The 20335-nt window shown below is 40.4% G+C and overlaps 1 protein-coding gene across 2 annotated transcripts in view; it reads left to right on the top strand.

Annotated features, from left to right (window-relative positions):
- Positions 1-20335, top strand: part of jak2b (Janus kinase 2b) — a 169286-nt gene that overhangs the window by 92942 nt on the left and 56009 nt on the right. For both annotated transcript variants that reach the window (XM_043715280.1, XM_043715286.1), the window contains one exon: positions 12220-12339. In XM_043715280.1, coding sequence (XP_043571215.1) covers positions 12220-12339 — 120 coding nt within the window. The remainder of the gene's footprint in view (positions 1-12219; positions 12340-20335) is intronic.

Here is a 20335-nt window from a genome sequence, read left to right on the forward strand (position 1 = left end):
CCCCACTCACCCATTGTACTCTATGCTACTTTCTCCCCACCCCCACCCTCCTCTAGCTTATCTCTCCACACTTCAGGCTCACTGCCTTTATTCCTGATGAAGGGCTGTTGCCCGAAACGTCGATTTCGAAGCTCCTTGGATGCTGCCTGAACTGCTGTGCTCTTCCAACACCACTAATCCAGAATCTGGTTTCCAGCATCTGCAGTCATTGTTTTTACCTACCAGATTTGAATTCAGCTAGGGTTGGTTGAAGAATCCCCTGAATCATGTGTAAGATAAAATACTAACTTTAGTTTTGCTCTAAATACATTAACTGCAGAAGCAATTCCTCAAAAAGAGCAATATTTCCATATAGACTTTTGCAAGAAGTTTGAAAGGAAGGAATGACATGTAATTTTCTATTTCATTTTGAATAAGCTCAAACCTCTCTACACTTCCTCCTAACTTGCCACAACATGACAAATAAGGATCATGTCCCTTGCAGTTTTTTGTGTTAGCTTCCAATGCATTCTGGTCAACTTCCCAGCTGTTCGTGCTACACTAACCACTTCCCTTTGACCTTCTATGTCTCTTAAATCCAAAATGTGTAGCTTACTGTTTTTTTTTAATGGAGACTCTTATTTGCATCTGTCTATTATTTTATATGGTGGTTGTGTGTAGCCCATAGCTTAGCTGCACTTAGGCTGAAGTAGTTTTAAGAGTTATGTGATATTTATGAAAACCATTTTTGGTGAGTGTCTTTTTAGATTTTTTTGTTCACAGGCTGTGGGTATTGCTGGCTGGGCCTGGCTTTTTTACCCCATTGCTCATTGGGCTGGAGAAAGTGGTGGTGAGCTGCTTTCTTCAACCACTGCAGCCCTTGGGATGTATGTACAGTCACAATGCTGTTAGGAATTGTCTGTGCAGGAGAACGGTTGTACGTCATTTCCATCGCAATGTTATTTTCAAATGTAGATATGCTCACATCAGATGAGATAAAGGTTGAGCACTTGATGAAAACCATGCCAGTCCCTTTCAGCTGTGTGGTTTGTGGTTTCCTTGTCTGACAATCATGTCCTCCATTTTTCCTGTCCTGGTTCAGCACAAACATCTTCTACACTTCCACCAATTTGTCACACGTTACAAGCAAGATGACATCCAGTGAATTTTTTTTATCATCTTCCAGCACAGTTGTAGTTTACTTCCAGCTGCAGTTTTGTCTAATGTATAGAGTCGCCAGTTCAGGAGCAATTCTTTTGCAAAATACAGGCTCCAAGAATATATGTTATTCCTCACCGAGCAATCCAAAGAATGAAGAGTTTATTAATATAAAAACGAATTGCTGAATAAAAAAGAATTTACTTTGGATTTTAACCTTGAATGATATATTTGTTTTGTCCAACCACTGTAGTTAAACATGGACACTTTTAGAAGAAGCTTTTTCCTGAATACAGTAGTTGTTGAAGGATTATGGTTCACTTGCTAATTTCAACGACATATCTGTCCAAAGTGCATTGTTGCCATGTATTTCAACAGTCAGAATGCCACTTGTCAGGTATTTTACTGTACTGACTGGGTAACATACACTCAAATAATTTATCCGCTGCTGCAGGTAGTTGGATATTATTGTCCTTTAGTTATAGATTAAGTTGGGTCAAGCTCCTTGAATTGAAATTTGAGTGGACCCAGATTAGCTCAGCGACTTGTTGCCTGTTTGATTTCACACAAGTGATTTGAGAAACGCAGATTTAGATGTAAAATGACACTAAAATGCTAGCAGGGAAATACAATTGTCGGGGAAGCAGCTTAATTACAAAATTGTTTGAGGAAGTCTGCAAGTGGACAGAGACAATGAAAGTGTCGCGATGCTGAAAAATCGATGTAAAGATCGAATGCTGTAATATAAGCCTTCAACTGATGTGAAATGGTGTCTGAAGCCAATAAATGCAAGCAGACCAACTTACATATTTTAAGAGTTATAAAATGTGAATTGCTTCACAAGTCTACATCCAGTTGGTTTCGCAGTCTGTAAATGATTTTTTAAAATTGGAAAGTGAGCATTTCTGAATGTTGCACAACAGTCAATGCAGTCAAACTCAGTGAGTGAATCACGGAGCTTACAAGTGGGCAATTAAATCAATGGCTTATTGATCGGAACATACAGCAGGACAAACAGAGAATACAATTCAACGTTGTTTGAGATGTTCAGATCAGATGCTGCAGAATGCCAAGACGAAAGATGAGCTTCTGCTCTTGAAATTGATGTTGTAAAATTGGAGAGAGCATGGAGGATGTGAATAAAGGAATATGGTTTTGCACTCACACCCTTGGTGTGATACATTTAAAAATACCACCACTGGGATCAGTGGGAATGGAGACAAGACATCTTCCCTTGGTGTGAGCTGGATGTAAAAATAGAGCACAGAGAGCTCTGTTCTAACTGACCTTGTGCATCTGCTAGCAACTTGTTCAGACAAGATGGTTGTAGTCTCCTCACCATAAATGAGGCTATTCTTTATTTTAATTCTTGCGTTTGACTTGAATTTGATGCCAAAGTCAAATGGATAATGCTGCCACCTGTTTTGATTTGAGCACTTTTGATTGGAAAGTGAGCCAACTGAAGGACAGATCTTTTCTTCTAAATAATTGGGTTTAAGGAGCATTCATTATTTTCTTGAATAAAATGAGAAATACTATGTTAAGAGTGTGCTTCCAACAGATGTTAAAAAAGAAAGATTGTGGATGCTGTAAATTACAAACACAACAGAAGTTTCTGGAAAAGCTCAGCAGCTCTGGCACCACCTGTGAAGAGAAATTAAAGTTAATGTTTCGGGTCGGTTAACCCTTCCTCAGAACTTCAGTGATGGAAGAAGAGTTCAACGTCATATTGTGTCCAAATTAAATAAAGTGGGGACTCTGAGGCCTTCGTTAAGTACAGAATGTTCAGCATCGGAGATCAGGTTAGGAGGGATGGTGAATTCGGACAGGAGATGGCGTTATGGAGGGGATCAAGTCAGAGGGAAGTGGAGGGATGGAAGGTTTCAGAGGCTGTGGGTATTACTGAGTTGTTGCATCTTGTGGGCGTTGCTATCTGTAAGGAAAAGAAAAGGTTAGCACAGCAAATGAGTCGGAGGATGAAGTGGAAATGCGGATTGGTGCAGCGCTGAGCCAGTGTGATGCGATGCTAATGGAGAGCAAGGCCGAGAGAGTGCATGTGATACTACACCCCTGAGTGTAAATATCAGATTGCAGTAGGAGCAGCTGTCTGTGGAACATTGAACATCACGGAGATACTTGTGATCCTGGGTGGATTCAAAGCACAAGGAATGAAACTTCAGTTGGAATCCATGTGGGGTGAGTCTGAGCCAGATGCAGTCACTGAGGAATGTGATGTGGCTATGGAAACAAAATGTACCTGGTCAGACACCAGGGGGGACAGTGAAATAAATGTCAGTGGGCAAGAACAAAGATTGGTCTGGAAATTCCATCAGAGAAGGAGCAGAACTTCAAGGTGGGCAAAGTTATCTTTCTGAGGAAGGGTCACTCGACCCAAAATGTTAACTTTGATTTCTCTGCACAGATGTTGCCAGTCCTGCTGAGCTTTTCCAGCAACCTTGATTTTTGCTTCCAACAGATTTATCTTGCACAGTATCAAGAACCACAGAATGAATTATCTATCAGTATCTTGTTTTAATATGTGTTATCATGTGGCTAGAGCTAAATTGAAATGAGCTGCTATCGTTACTTCCATTGGAAGTAATATATTGAATATCTAAATTCATTCTCTTGTACAGGCCCATTGTTGTAATTTTTGTATTTTTTTTCTATTGCTGTTTGGTAAATAACACTCCTAACACAAACAGGTCACAGGGCACCTTCCTTTACAGGAAATAGAACATGGATTACAAGCCAGAAAATGAGAAATTAAGAAATAGGAACATGTCAAGGATGTGAGTTTTGAGAAACTTGAAAAGGAAGTGAAGTTGGAGAATTTTAGGTACCGAGTTCCTAATAACACAACCTGGAGAGCATAAGAGACAGTGACATGAAGGGCACAATGTTTAATAAGGGGACATCGAGATGGAGATAGATGTGAAGTTTGAGATGAACAGGGCTAGAATGCATTTTATTAGAAGTGAAGATTTGGAATAACTGGTGAATAATAAAATGAAGTTCTAAAATTTTGCTGCCATTTTAATGTCCATAAAAGCTACTACAGCTAGGGAGAAATTGACTGTGACCAACCACTATCATGATAATCAATTGAACAGAATGGACATTGCGCAAAAACAATTAGTACTGATGAGCACAGTGCAGTTCTGCAATAAATTAACTGATTGGCTGGATGAAAGAGCAGTCATTATGTTTGCTTAGTTCTGTTACCTTGTCTGAACTTGATCTGTCTAGAAGTGAGCCAACAGCAATAGAACTGATGACACCAATCCTTTTCCATCTACAAGCCCTGAAAGCATAACTAATGTTTTCCTGACACTTTGCAGAAAGTCAAACAGTTGACCTTACCTAGAGAAATAACATTCAGTGAATGTGTAATGTCTGAGTAATTAAATGAAGATAAGTACTGAGATTGTGATGTGTTCCACAGAATAACGGATTTTCCAAAGAAAATCCCGTCATGAAAACATGCTGAGTGACTAATCTTATCTCAACGACACCTGTATAATTTTTATTTAAAGTCTTTACATTTTAACTTCCTAGACTTAAGTGTTATTCTGTAGCCTTTTCTTCCTAAAAATATCAGGTTTAGAGGGTTGCTGCTGTGAATTTGCATTCCGTAATTTCAACTCCATGTGCTGCTGGATAAAACCTTCATGAAATGCTAACAGGAAGCAGAGAATAGGAGTAAATTGGTCAATGAGATGGCAAGCCGTAATGAGTGGATCGTCAAAGGATTCAGTGCTGAGGTATTAACAACTTAGAATCCATGCCAATGACTTTGGTGTAGGAACCTAACGTATAGTAGCTAAATTTACCAAAATAGATGAGGAAGTAAGCTGTCAAGAGGAAATTGAGAGCCTACAAAAAGATGGATGAAATGAGTGATCAAATGTGGCAGAACATGGGGAAAATAGGAACTTGTTCACTTTGGCAGGATGAATAGAAAATCAGCATATGATTTAAATGGAGAGAGATTACCGAATTTGGTGGTAAGGTACAATATGTATATCCTGGTTCATGAATCACAAATATTTGATATGTAGCTACAACTAGTGATTCGGAAGACAAATCAAGTGCTGCTATTCGTAACAAGGAGAGTAGAATATAAGACTAAGAACATTTTACTGTAGCTGCACAGGGCTTTGGTAAAATTGCATCTGGTGTTCTGTGTACAGCTTTGGTCATCTTATTTGATAAAAGAAGATGTTATTTCATTCGAAGCAATTCAGACAAGATTTGTTCAGTTCATTCGTGGATTGAGGGAATTATGTTCTGAGGAAATGTTAAGCAGATTTGCCTATACCCATTGCAGTTTAGAAGAATAAGTGATGGTCTTCCTTAACGTGTAAAATTAAGATGCTTTAATGGAGTGGATACTGGGAAGATGTTTCCTCTGTTGTGGAGACTGGAATAAGGGGACGCAGTTGAAGAATAAAATATCTCATTGAAGGCGGAAATTAAGAACTTTTGTTCTTTCTCTTCCAAAAGAATCAATGGTCTGTGAAATTCACTTCCATAGAAAACAGTGGAAATTGTGTTGTTGAATTTATTCATAGATTTTTGATAGACAACAGAATCAAAGAAGCAGATGGGAATATGAAGATGATACCATAAATAGATCAGCTGTGATCTGATTGATTGATTAATTAGTGGAGCCAAAATGAAGACCAAGCCTGCTCCTAGGTACAACTTTCTTATCTTTTCATGTCCTATTTGGATAGAAGTCATTAGTGAATATCTTTAAAATTGGGTGCCTGTGGTTAAATTTATTTCTGTCTTAGCTGTGATGCTAATACTGTTCAGTATTCAGTCCTGTCTTAGCTCCCCATGTAAGTGACTTCACACTATCACTGCAGTTTGTTGCTATGGATGGGTGACCCAGGTTAACTCGTAGTAGACTCTGTACCAAGGGTATGATTTGTACCTCATTATTTCCCACACCTCCAAACCCCAATCTTACTTGTTTCCTAACATTCATTCATTCTTGTGTAAATCTACATCATGAATGATCATAAGATGTCAGGATATAAATTACATCATACCTGAACTTAACACAGTCTTTTCTTATTACCTGCACACTCGCCCCCATAGATTTCACACCTATCTTCACAAACAGTTGTACATGTGCAGGCATACATGCATATGTACATATGTATTGGATATGTAATGAATCAAGAGTCCAAACCCTAGGCTTTTTACTCCTACCAGGTCCAGGGATATGTTAGCACACTTGCCAGTACAGAAGTTGAGATCAACCAAGTCAGCACACATCTGGCATGAAAATTAGAGCTTTTCTGGCCTACATAGCTAAGTCAGATACTGATTCATGCACAAATCATTTGTTTTCTTTCAATTCACTTATGGGATGAGTATTTTGGCTGGACCAGCATTTGGTGTGATTTATTTATTCTTGTCACCTGTACCAAGACACGGTGTTAAGTATTATTTTGCATGTTATCGAGGCAAATCGTACCTTAAACAAGTGTAATAGGACAGAATGCATAAAGTGGTGTTACAGCTACAGGGAAGATGTAGAGAAAGATCAACTTCAGTATATGAGAGGTCCACTTAAAGGTCTGGTAACAGTGGGGGAAAAACCTGTTCTTGAATCTATTGATATGTTTTCAAAGTTTTGCATCTTCTGCTTGACAGAAGAGGGAGTAAGAAAATATAACCAGGGTGGGAGGCGTCTTTGATAATGTTGGCTGCTTTCCCAAGGCAGTGAGAGGTATAGAACAAAGAACAGTACAGCACAGTACGGACCCTTCGGCCCTCAATGTTGCACCGACTTTTTATCCTACTCTGAGATCAAACTAACCTATGTACCTGGAGAAAGTGAGGACTGCAGATGCTGGAGATCAGAGCTGAAAATGTGTTGCTGGAAAAGCTCAGCAGGTCAGGCAGCATCCAAGGAGCAGGAGAATCGACGTTTCGGGCATGAGCCCTTCTTCAGGAATGGCTGAAGAAGGGCTCATGCCCGAAACGTCGATTCTCCTGCTCCTTGGATGCTGCCTGACCTGCTTCACTTTTCCAGCAACACACTTTGAGCTCTAACCTACGTACCCTTCATGTTACTATCATCCATATACCTATCAAGAGTCACTTAAAAGTATCTGAGTCTACAACTACCATTGGCAGTGCATTCCACTCATCCACCACTCTCTGTGTAAAGAACCTACCTCTGACATCTCCCCTAAACATTCCCCCAATTACCTTAAAATTATGTCCCCTTGTGACAGCCATTTTTGTCATGGGGATAAAGTCTCTGGCTATCCACTCTGTCTATGCTTCTCATCATCTTGTACACCTCTATCATATCACCTCTCATCCTTCGCTCCAGTGAGAAAATCCCTAGCTCCCTCAACCTTTCTTCATAAGACATGCCCTCCAGTCCAGGTAACATCCTGGTAAATCTCCTCTGCACCGTCTCTAAAGCTTCCACATCTTTCCTGTAATGAGACGACCAGAACTGAACACAATATTCCAAGTGTGGTCTAACCAGGGCTTTTTCGAGGTGCAGCATAACTTTGCGGCTCTTAAACTCAATCCCCCTGCTATTGAAAGCAAACACACAATATGCCTGGAGGCAGTGGAAGGAATGTTGGCTTCCGTATTGGACTGGCTGTAATTTCTTGCACGGAGCATTTGCCACACAAAGCTGCGATGCATCCGGATAGGATGCTTTCTATGGTGCATCAATTAAATTTTTTTTTTAGATTAGATTGGATTAGATTACTTACTTACAATGTGGAAACAGGCCCTTCGGCCCAACAAGTCCACACCGCCCCGCCGAAGCGCAACCCACCCATACCCCTACATTTATCTCTTACCTAACACTACGGGCAATTTAGCATGGCCAATTTACCTGACCTGCACATCTTTGGACTGTGGGAGGAAACCGGAGAACCGGGAGGAAACCCACGCCGACCCGGGGAGAACGTGCAAACTCCACACAGTCAGTCGCCTGAGGCGGGAATTGAACCCGGGTCTCTGGCGCTGTGAGGCAGCAGTGCTAACCACTGTGCCACAGTGCCACCCACAAACTGTGCCACCATGCCACCCACCAAATTGCTAAGAGTCATTGTGGCATGCCAAATTACCTCATCCTTCGGAGGAAATGGAAGCATTGGTGTGCTTTCTTGACCATAAAGTCAATGTAAATGAACCAGCACAAATTGTTGGTGTTATTTACTGGCGGGAACTTGAAGCTCTTGACCACCTCCACCTCTATCATTTATACAGACAAGGGGCGTGTTCTCCACTCTGCTTCCTGAAGTTGATAATCAACTCTTTCTTTTTGCTGACATTGAGGGAGAGATTGTTGTCTTTACACCATGCCACTAAGCTCTCCGACCTGTTCCTGTACTCTGTCTCATCATTGTTTACGATCTAACCCACTATGGTGGTGTCATCAGCAAATTTGTAAATGGAGTTAGAGCTGAATTTGGCTACACAATCGTGAGTGTATAACGAGTGTAGTAAGGGGCTGAGTATACAGCCTAGTGGGGACCATTATTGTGGATCCTCGTGGAGGAGGTGCTGTTGCCTATCCTTACTGATTGCAGTCTACAGGTCAGGCATTCAATGATCCAGTTGCAGAAGAGAGAGAAGAGTCCTAGATTTAGAGATGAGCTTGGTTTGAATTATGGTGTTGAATATGGACCTGTCCATCGACTCCAGCAGTCACGTAGAAGCTCATCTGTTACCTCAGACCAATATCACTTAACTTCCTGTACCAGATCTTCACACTTCATTTTCTGCTTTTATTAACCGATCTCAGTTGCCATTCAAAAGGTGATGGTAAGCTGCCTTTTTGAACCACTTTAGTCCATTTGCCTTTCGCACAATGGCAGCAATGTCATTGGGGAGGGAATTTCAGGATTTGACCCAGTGATACTGGGGAAATAGGGATATATTTCCAAATCAAGAGGGAGTGGCTGTGAAAGGATCTTGCAGCTGATGGTGTTCCCATGTATCTCTCACCTTGTCCTTCTAGTTGGTAGTGGTCATGGGTTTGGAAAATGTTGTCTGAGGAACTTTCATGAATCTCTACAGTGCATCATGTAGATGGTACACATTGCTGCTATAGTGCATAGATGGTAGAGGAAGTAGATGTTTGTGGATGTGGTGCCAAGCAACCAGACTGCATTGTCCTGAATGGTGTCAACCTTCTTGAGTGATGGAACTGCACTCGTCCAGGCAAATGGAGGTGCTTTGTAGATGGTGGACAGACTTTAGGGAGTCAGGAAATGAGTTACTTGCTGCAAGATTTCTGGCCTTGTCCTTGTAACCATTACATTTATATGCTTAGTCCAGTTTGTTTGTAGTCAATGGCAATCACCCAGGATATTGCTAGTGGTTAGGGTTAGGTAATACTGCAGTGGTAATGACATTGAATATCTAGGGATAATGGTCAGATTATCTCTTTTGAAGTGGCCACTGCCCGGCACTTGTGTGGTGTGGATATTACTTGTCAGTTACCTGCTCAAATATGGGAATTGTCCAAGATTTTGTTGCATTTGGATATGGACTGCTTCAGTAACTGAGGAGTCACAAATTATGCTGAACATTGCAATGAACAGGAAATAATTGGTAGGTGATGTCTGTCCAAATAAACACCATGTATTTTAAAAAAAGATTTTACTAGCACTACTATTCATTTTATTCTCAAATTAAGTTAATGTAACCAGAATGCTCTTATTGTACTTGTGATTTTAAAAAAGATTCTTCTACAATTATAAAGAGGAGCAGAGAAAAGAGGGGGAAGGGAGGAAAAGAGTTGCTGTATTGTGCTGTACATGAATCCTATCTATGAGGCTACATTCTGTAAGATTAGAGCTATTAGTATTAAGGACAATATATTCACTTGGGTTATAGATTCATTGACAGTCAGAACATTACAGTAAGAATAAACAAATTACTTTCGTGGTTTCAGGTTGTAATGAGCACAATGCCTCAAGGCCCAATTCCTAGGCTTCAACTATTTACAAACGATGGTCAGAAATTTTCAACTTGCAGACTTTTTCCAAAACCAAGAGTTTTCTGGTGAGAAACCTATGACCTACTTTAGTCAGAGAATCCACCGGATCTTTCAACAATCCGGGAATTATGAATCTGGATCATGAAGGCTTGCCCGCCTATCAATCAAAGGCCAGCAACTCCAGAACTCAGCAGCACGGGGAGAGGCAATGGCTGGAGCTTGAACACCAATCCTCAGATCCCCATATGAGACATTAGAGATGAGAAAGTTAGGTGTAGTTTGGGAAAGGTCTGTGTGATTTGTGAAATTGGGGCTCATAGAGGGAGGAGGTCACATTGATCCGAAGTGATGTTGCCTGTCTGTCTGCTTCCCTCTCTTTGGCTAGCTGCTGACAGTATTGATCCTTATAAATACACTGAGATTTGGTTCAGGATACACCAAGCAAGGAATAAGCAAAGTCAAGAACCTCCTTCAAGCTTATACTTCAAAGAAATGTTCTTTATCATACATTCATACTAATACTGAAGTATATGGTTATGATAAATATACTAGAAACTGAGTTGTCATTACATTAGAAAAGGATTAAGTTGGTTTCTTTTTATGCTCATCATAGTATGCTTATTTAAGTTTTCCACCCTCATTTGTTGCAGTCCGGTTCTTTCAGTGTGCAGTGTAATGTCACATGTTCTAACGCCTCTCAAATATACTGTTTATACTCCATGATGTGCAGCTACACAACATTATTCACAAGGTTGCTACAAGATCCTGAATAAGGCCCTTACAATGACACCGCGGGTGCTTGCAATTGTCCAAACAATGATAACAAGGCCTGACGCTGAACTTTGAGCTTCCAGCCTTTGACCTTCCAAGTTTGGACATGTAAGTCTGTGCATATGCTGCCCATTTCAGGTCCTAAAATAGGAAACATCAGAAATTTTCTCCCCTCGTAAATACTCCGATTTGGCTATGTTGTCATCATGGAAACTGCTGAGTGAAGATCCAGGGTAGTCCCACTGATGACGGGCTGAGGAAGCAATGATACCAGAAGCAAATCCCTTTCAATTGTGCAATCTCGATGAGGGAATTACTTCAAAGGGCCATGAAATTTAAGAGTATGTGAAAGAGTTGAAATAGTTTAAAATACATAACATCTCTCTCCTCCTCTTCTTTTACTTCAGGCACAACCAGCCTGATCTAGATTTTGAATAATTTAAAGCATATTTCTATATCCGTTAATCGCCATGTACCAATCGGACATGGTGCACTAGTTCTGACGCCATGTCATGAAGAATAAATTGACCAGCTCCAGCTGAGTTGTCATGTGGTGTAGCATGAGCAGTGACAGACACTGGACTAAGTGAAACATATTTATGCCTCATTCTTCACTCTCTTTCTCCATATAACTCTGTTCCTGCCCAGAACTCTCAGCACAGCAACAGTCCATTTGGTCCATATTTATTTGTTCCATGCAAGACTACCCACAACTTAACGCTATCAGCATAAATTTTGTATTCCTTTATCCTTTATATACATCTGTTATTCATCTAGACTGTTTTATGTTCTACTGAGTACCCTACTCAGTTGGCTTTGTTTGGTTATGAGAGTCAGTTTACTTTTAACACCTCACTGGTTTTGTTTCTGTTTACTTTTAACACTCATTGTGTTTGCTTGATTAAGCCTGGATGTGGAATTGGGGTGAGAGTGAGCGAAGGAAATAACCTCTAGATTCCAGTTCTTTCTATAGTTAAAGTTTGGAATAGCTCTTTTAAAGCACTGTGAATAAAACCTATTGTACACATGGGAACTAGTGCCAACTCTGCACATCTGTTAAATAGCTATAATATACAAAATCTAAAAACAAAACTAAGCAGAAGCAATTGCTTGTAAGTAAAGCAGTTTGAAGAGGAATAGAAATGCAAAAGAATCCATTTATCTGATTACCAGAACCAGGAACATAGGAAATAGCTTTACTTTTCATGGCGTGCTATGACCACAGAAGAACAGAGTAACTTCAGAAAAGCTCATTATAGCTGCTAAGCTAGAAATCAAAATACCAAAGTCATAACGTATATCTCTGTTGGCAGGAGCTACAGCCTTATTGTGATTTCCCCGATATCATCAATGTCAGCATCAAGCAAGCAAGCAAAGATGGTTCCTCCGAGGGGAGAATAGTCACCATAATCAAACAGGACAGCAAGACCTTGGTAAGTATGACATAATACAGATTTTTTGCAAGACACATTTATTGCTAAGAAAGAGAGACATGCTGTTGAGGGCTTTCAAAGTACACTCGTGATTCAAGAATGCAAAAATTAATTAGGAGCAACAATTTATAAGTTATGAGAAAAGGGTGCAAATCAATTGACAAGTCAGCTTTGGTTGGGACATTTCCAAAGAGAATCTAACAGGGAAAAACTTTCCCTACACTTTTTTTCTTAATTCAAATGCGGCACATGACCTGTACTATGTTTACTTTATCCAGAGGATGGATCCCTGCCCATGAACATCTGCCATTTCTAGCAAGCTCAAGTTAATGAGTCACATTGGAAACCCAACTCATTCATTTAAAATTGTTAGTGTAATTCTTAGCATACTTGGGATTGTTCACCTGGTACTGTTCAATCAGAAAATTCCATCAAACATTGGGTATTACCTTGTGAGTTTTGCAAGATTGGATTGCTTAGTTAGTAATCTGCCCATATATAGATATTCAAGGAAGGAAGATCACTAGACGTAGTACACCCAGGATCAGGAACTGAATCAAGCAGGATATTTACTTGTGTTTTTTCCAGCACTGTTTATGGATCGGGGGAGAAGATGTGCTGGACCTCCAGGGAGCCCTTAGCATTCACTCTGCCAGTCACAGCAGTTCCCTTCCCCTCTGTGATTGTCATCTGCCTCTGTTGTGGCCAGTGGGGATAATCTTCGACAGTCCCGAGCCATGGGCTCCTGCAGTTGATATTAGTCACTATGCCCTTTTCCAGTCTGTCCATTTTGTTGACTGTTAAAGGGGATTGAGAAGAATATTTTATTAATGAGGTTGTAGTGTTCAATTCATCAGGAACTCCTTGTCCACAGTTTTGCCATGCGCTTTAAGCCCCTAATAGTCCAAATTTGCCCATACAGAAGTTTTTAAACTCAAATCTGTAAAATTCAAAATGACTCAAGTCTTGGCCTTAGCAGATTTTGGGGCAGGTTATGGCAAATGTTGTTAGTAGCGGGATATGAATAAAACTTTTACAGCAGCAACGAAACAATGACTTTGCAACAAGGAAATATGCAAGAACACAAGGAGGCCATTCAGCCCATCAAGGCTGTCCATCCATTGTGGGTCACAGCTAATCATCTCCTGTATAGCACCTTCATACATTATCTCCATATGCCTTAATGTGATTAGTCACCAGAAACCTATTGACATCTATCTTGAACCTGCTCAATAAATTATCTTCCTCAAACCTCTGGGTGAAAAAAATCTTTCCAATCTCAGTCTTCAATGACGTGCTAGTAATCTGAGATTATGTAATCTGATTCTAGGTTCACCAGCCAGGGACTGTCCCACCACCCCAGACATGAATCTAGTGAACAACCCAATTAACTACTTCTGTGATAAGTGTGTCCTTCCATAGGTAGGGAGATCCAAACTGTACAGAATACTCTCGGTGAGGTCTCACCTATAGCAAGACCTCTATATCCCTGTACACAAATGCCTTTGAAATTACTTTCAACAGAATGGTGCCACCTTAATTACTTATACTTCCAGACAGTTTTTACTGATTCAAGGAGAAGTATTTACCGATCCCTTTGGGCTCCTGCACTTCCATTCTCTCATCATTAATAAATAACCTGCTTTCTGTTTTTCCACCAAAATGAGTATCTTCGCTATTATTCACATTATATTCTGTCTGTTCTATCATTCATTTGACCTGTCCAAGTCCAAATGAATGTTCCTTGCATCTCCTTACAACTTGTGTTCACGCCTTGTTTGGTATCATTATGGAAATATTCCAATTGCCTCCACATTGGAAAACATGTCAGTTGTGAACAGTTGTGGGTCTAGCCTTGATCATTGTGGAATTTCTGTTGTGATGGTCTGCTATCCTGAGAATGGTGTGTTTTATTCCTCCTCTCTGCTTTCTTGGTAAGGTTCTGAGGATTGTTGCTGAACAGAGATCTTGGAGTACAGGTTCATAGTTCCTTGAAAGTTCAGAAAAGATTTACAAGGATGTTGCCAGGGTTGGAAGTTTTGAGCTACAGGGAGAGGCTGAATAAGCTGGGGCTATTTTAACTGGAATGTCTGAGGCTGAGGAGTGACCTTATAGAGGTTTATAAAACCATTAGGGACATAGATAAGCTGAGTAGCCAAGGTCTTTTCCCAGGGATGGGAAGTCAAACACTAGAGGCGTAGGTTTAAGATGAGAGGGGAAGGATTTAAGAGACCTAAGGGGCAACCTTTTCATGCAGAGGATGATGCATGTGTGGAATTTTATTTTTGTGGAAACAGGCCCTTCGGCCCAACAAGTCCACACCGACGCACAACCTACCCAGACCAATTCCCCTATATTTACCATAGCTGCCAGAGGAAGTGGTGGAGGCTGGTACAATCACAACATGATAAAAGGCATCTGGATGGGTATATGAATAGCAGGATTTTCAGGATATGGGCCAAGTGCTGGCAAATGGGACTAGATTAATTTAGGATATGTGGTCGGCATAGACAAGTTGGACCGAAGGATCTGTTTCCATGCTGTATAGCTCTATGACAACCAATTCTCAATCCGTACTGATATATTCCCTCCATTCCTGTGTACTCTAAGTTTATTTATGAACTTATGCGGAACCTTACTAAGAGCCTTCTGAAAAATGCCAATACACTGAATCCACCGGATTTCCTTTACATGTGCTACAAGTAACATCTCAAAGTGATACCAACAAGTTTCTCAAACATAATTCCCCTTTCATAAATCTATGCCAACTCTGCCTGATTTTGTCATTCTTTTCTAATTGTTCAGTTATCACATCCTTTATAGTAGATTTGAACATTTTCCTCACTATTGGTGTCAAACTAACAAGATAATGATGTCTTTAAATTAAACTTATTTTGACCACTGGAGCTGAATTCCTCTGGATTCTCAGTGGTTACAAAGTCTCCAGTTTGTTTTATAGATCCTGTTGTTCAAGACTGATGTTTAACACTGCATGTCAATGGTGAATTCGTCATGACCGTGAAAGGTTACATTGAATGTTTTGTCCTGATTTAAATATGATTCCTTTTTGAACCAGTGATGAGAACTAATTGCTGTGTAAGAACAGGAAGCCTATGGTATATGTATTCTGCATTATCCTGTCCTTTTACAACATGTTTCTGCCTTATTCGACTTGCTCTAAAGCTAAGGAAGTAAGCTGTTTCTGTTCCAGGAAGGGGCATTGCCTCATCTCACAAGAAAATTTCAAAATATTATTCTTCTTACTATGTTGCCAAGGCTTGTGCTTGACCTTAATAAAACTAGCAGTGCAAACCAGTTGTGCCTCTCTTGGTAACGTCTTAACTGAGTGCAAGATGTTTTTACATTCTGTGGTCACTCAGATTCTCATGCTGCCTCTAATGTTCATAATAACTTTGAGCTTTCTGTGATTGATGCTACTTTGGTTCAATCGAACAGAAGCTTATGTAGCCCAGGTTATCACCATGTCAAAGATGCTGACTTTCTTCAACAGAAAGTAAATTAGAGCTCTTCCACCTCAAGCTGATACATAAATGAAATGAGTTTACTGGAAAATATCTGCAATTTATAACCTTTAAACTTTATAGAACTACGTTGCAGCTGATTTATCAATTATAGTACTGTCATATGATTATTCAAATACCATAATGCAGTTAGAGGTTCTAGTTGTTTCCTTAATACACATTGGAATAATTGACTATGATTTTCACCTGCACCTGGGTCAGTTGTGTAGGCACAAAATGGAAATGAGCTGTCTGAGAATGATAAACAAATTCATTAGAAGAGAAAGGCTGATCAACCCTCCGAGCATGCTCTGCAATTCCATATAATCCTGCCTGATCTGATTGTCTGCCCCATGTACACTTTTGACTCCTTTACCAACGAGCAGTCTATTTAACTCAGCCTTAAAATTATTCAGTGACCCTGCCCTTCACTTCTCTCGGGAGAGGACAATGCCACAGACCAATAACAGTCTGAGAAAAAAAGAATTCTCCTCTTTTCTGTTGAAAACAGGAAGTCCCTTGGTTTTAAGCTGTGTCCATGTGCCTACCTCATTTGCATGTGCAGGCAGGAATGCATTTTTTTTGTGTCAAGAGGTTTGCCTTAGTCAGAAGTTATGCACAGTGTAAATGAAATCAGTTGTTTTAATGCTTTGGATCATTTTATTTCGGTACATACATCAGAAGCTTCGTGCATAATAAGGGGGGGGGGGGGTAGGGTTGTTTTTAGTTGCAGAGTCTGTGAAATATATTCCGTATTTGATTTCTTTGTAGTGTTCTTCGTCAAAATTGAGCTTTTAATCAGCACGCATAGTACATTTTGAGAAAGATCCAGGCTTGCGGCTGGAATTGGTTCCAATTTGTGTTGTCCCATGTTGATGATGTAATTGCCTGCTCATGCTGATGATGTCATTGCCTACATGCCCATGCTTTCTCCATGAAGATGGATCAAGCCAGTGGGGAGTGTCAGAGTGTAAACAAACCTTGTCCTCCATCAGAAATTAGGAGATGTAGTTAAGAATACGATCCAGCTTCCCACTTCCTGAACCAGTTGGAGGAATTCAATGTGCAAATTCTTCGTAGGTGAATGCTCTAAATGGAGAGCTCTCCCAATGTGACCCTGTTTTTGTTTCAAGGATCACATTGCTGTGGAAGTTCAAAGCCTGTCATGGGCAAATGAAGATTTGTCGCAAGGAACTTGATTGTGACTTCCCATGTTTCCCATTCCTTGATCTGCAGGAATAAAAATAAAGTGCTGGAGAAACTCCGTAAGTGTGGCAGCATCTGCATGGAGAAGAACAGAGTTAATGTTTCAAATAAAAGAGTCATACTGGACTCAACAATAACTCTTGTTCCTCTCTTCATAGATGTTGCTTGACCGCTCAGTTTCTCCAGCATTCTGTTTTTATTTTGGATCTCCCATGTCAGCAACATTTTGCTTGTACATGATCCACAGGCTATCTGCTGGTAGAGGTTGCTGCACATGGGTTATGAGATGGAAGGCAGACACTAGCTAGGTTCAGCAGTCTATTGAGGAGAAGGTGAGTGAGGTGCAGCACAAATGGTTTCAACCATCTCATTGGATTTCATCAGGCATCATACAAGTTAGGACCCCTGCACAACCAAACTCCTCCACTGAAGCAATAGTACAAAACCTTGTGCACTTGTGGAAAGGCACAAACAGTGCTGTACATTTAGCATTAGAAAATAAAACAAGTAGCCCAACACCAGGTGATGTGTTTAACAATTACTAGTCACTGAGGAAGCTGAGGAGTCCTTTATTAGCTCAGTACACTTGCAAATAGTGTTGCATTTTTGAATATGATATTAATCACTGCTTATGCAATAATTTCAACCATTTAAGTTGTTGGAACTATATGATAAAATTATAAATCTAGAAGGATGATGTGTATAATTATGTCCGGTATTATGTGGAATAACGAAAGAACTCTCTCCTCTCACTGTTCCAGTTCAGTTTGAGGTTATAAATCTGAATAATGGTTCTAAACACAAACCTTTCCACAGCACACACCCTCCCCAACCTCATCACCTCCCCCCACCCCACCCCAACAGCTTGCCAGACAACCGTTTTGATTCTTTTTGATTCTTTGTTTCTCAACCATTCAATCACAAGGCAGCAGCCTCAAACGTATGATGTAAATACACTGGAACTTTTCGACTGTCATGTCGCATAACTACTCTGTGAATAATGACTGTGTCTCAGGGCAAGGGTCCTGTTCCTACAGTTTCTGATTTCAGCGGATGAGGAAACTCACTTAGGTTTCCATAATGGAAAAGATTAGTTTTGTTATTAAAGTACTTAGTCACTTCTGAATTTCTCATGGGATTTACGAAGACTTGTTATCTCAATAGTTTTATACTAAGAGGGGTGATGTACTTAAGACCCACAGTACATGTATAAATTTCACTGGATGTTTCCATGTATGGTAATCATCAAATATCTTTGAAATTTTCTTCGTAACCAGTTATCCCTGTCTGTCAGCTCAGCTCCTTCTCTTTAGTTTTGCAATTCAGCACATTATGTTGATAAAGTCAGGCTTTATTCCCTTGATGTAAACATTCTATTTCTCCTGGGCAGTGCAAGTGTCCTTCTGTCTGTATAGAATGGTTTGGCATGAATATACAGGCTCGTGATAAAAGTTCACCGTCTATGCTGAAGGCTTATCAAATACTATAATCAAGTAAACAAGCCTGTGCTTATAGTATTACTTTGTAGGTTACTTCATCTGTTTTGAAACATTCTAAGGAGATAGTTTGTGGCTTAATAATTGTGTCAGACTGTGCCTTCCTGTCACTTGCTCCACTTCTGCAGCTTGTTTTTCAGTCTATAGTATCGACATATAATCTGTGATTGAATCCTTCTTTCTTAAGCTGTCGACTAATTCTTGCACAAATAGGTTCGCAATTGGCTGCAGTACACTAAGGAGGTACTCATTCCTTAGCTCACTGCTGAACGTTAGGGAAACACTGTTTGAAGGCACAAAGCAATTGTGTGATGTGTCCATCTCCAGTGTCTCCCTGAGAGTGCCTCATTAGCACAGCTTTAAAGACAGAGTGTCATACCCGGCACATAGGAGGATGGGTGTGGTTGTCAGAGGTCAAGCATCTCAGCTCCATGATATCTTTGCAGGAGTTCCTCAGGATAGTCTCTAAGGCCTAAACATCTCTTTGCTTCACCAATAACCTTCCCTCTATAATAAGGTCAAAAGTGGGGATGTTCACTGATGATTACAGAACTATCAGTACAATTCGCAATTTCTCAGATACTGAAGTGGTCCATGTTCAAATGTATCAAGATCCGAACAATGTCCAGGTGCGAGCTGACAAGTGGAAGGTAACATTCACGCCACACAAATGCCAGGCAATGATCATCTCTAATAAGAGGCAATCTAATCACCTCCCCTTGACATTCCATGTTGAATTTAATGTCATCATTGAATCCCCCACTCTCAACATTCTTGGGTTTGCCATTGACCAGAAACAAGACTTGTCTCACAAAAATTACAAGAACAGGTCAGAGGCTAAGAATACAGTGGCGAATAAGTCACCTCCTTATTCCCCAAAACCTGTCCACCATCTACAAAGCACATGTCAGCAGTGTGTTGGAATGCTCTCCACTTGCCTGAATGGGTGCAGCTCCAACAACACCCAAGAAGCTTGACACCATCCAGGACAAAGCAAACCACACCCCCAGGCATTCACTTCCTCCTCCACCAACACTCATTAGCAGCAGTGTGTACTATCAGCAAGATGTGCTGCTAATTCACTGAAATCCTTAGACAGCATCTTCCAAACCCATGATGATTTCTATCTGGAAGGACAAAGAAAGCAGATGCATGTGAATACCATCATCTGCAAATTCCCTCCAAGCCACACACCATCCTGATTTGGAAATTGCTGTTCCCTGGTTATCATTGGGGTCAAAATCCTGCAATTCCCTCTCTAAGGTCATTGTTGGTCAGCCAACAGCATGTGAACGACGTTGGTCCAAGAAGGCAGCTCATCATCACCTTCTCAAGGACACAAGGGACAACTAATAAAAATGCTGACCAGTCAGAGATGTACACATCCCACAAATTAATAAAAATGAGCACCTTGAAGAGCATGTAAACCAGTCACCCCTTTAACTTGCTCCAATGATGGCTGATCTGGTTGTGGTCTCAACGCCACTTTCCCATCTGCCCTCCATAACTTTTGACTCCATCACCTAGCAACAATCTATCAAACTCAGTTTTGAATAAATACAATGACCCAACCCTCACTGTTTTCTGGAGGAGTGACTCTCATACTTCAGTGATCCTCTGAGAGAAAATTCTTCTCATCTCCATCTTAAAAGCAAGACCTCTTATTCTTCAACCATTGTCCCCCTAGTTCCAGTCTTTCCCACTAAAGGAAATATCCTCCTGGTATCTGTTTATCAAGATCACTCAGAATTTTATAGGTTTCAATAAGACCAT

Source organism: Chiloscyllium plagiosum, chromosome 2 (genome assembly GCF_004010195.1).
Source record: "Chiloscyllium plagiosum isolate BGI_BamShark_2017 chromosome 2, ASM401019v2, whole genome shotgun sequence".
In the NCBI taxonomy this organism is placed as follows: domain Eukaryota; kingdom Metazoa; phylum Chordata; class Chondrichthyes; order Orectolobiformes; family Hemiscylliidae; genus Chiloscyllium; species Chiloscyllium plagiosum.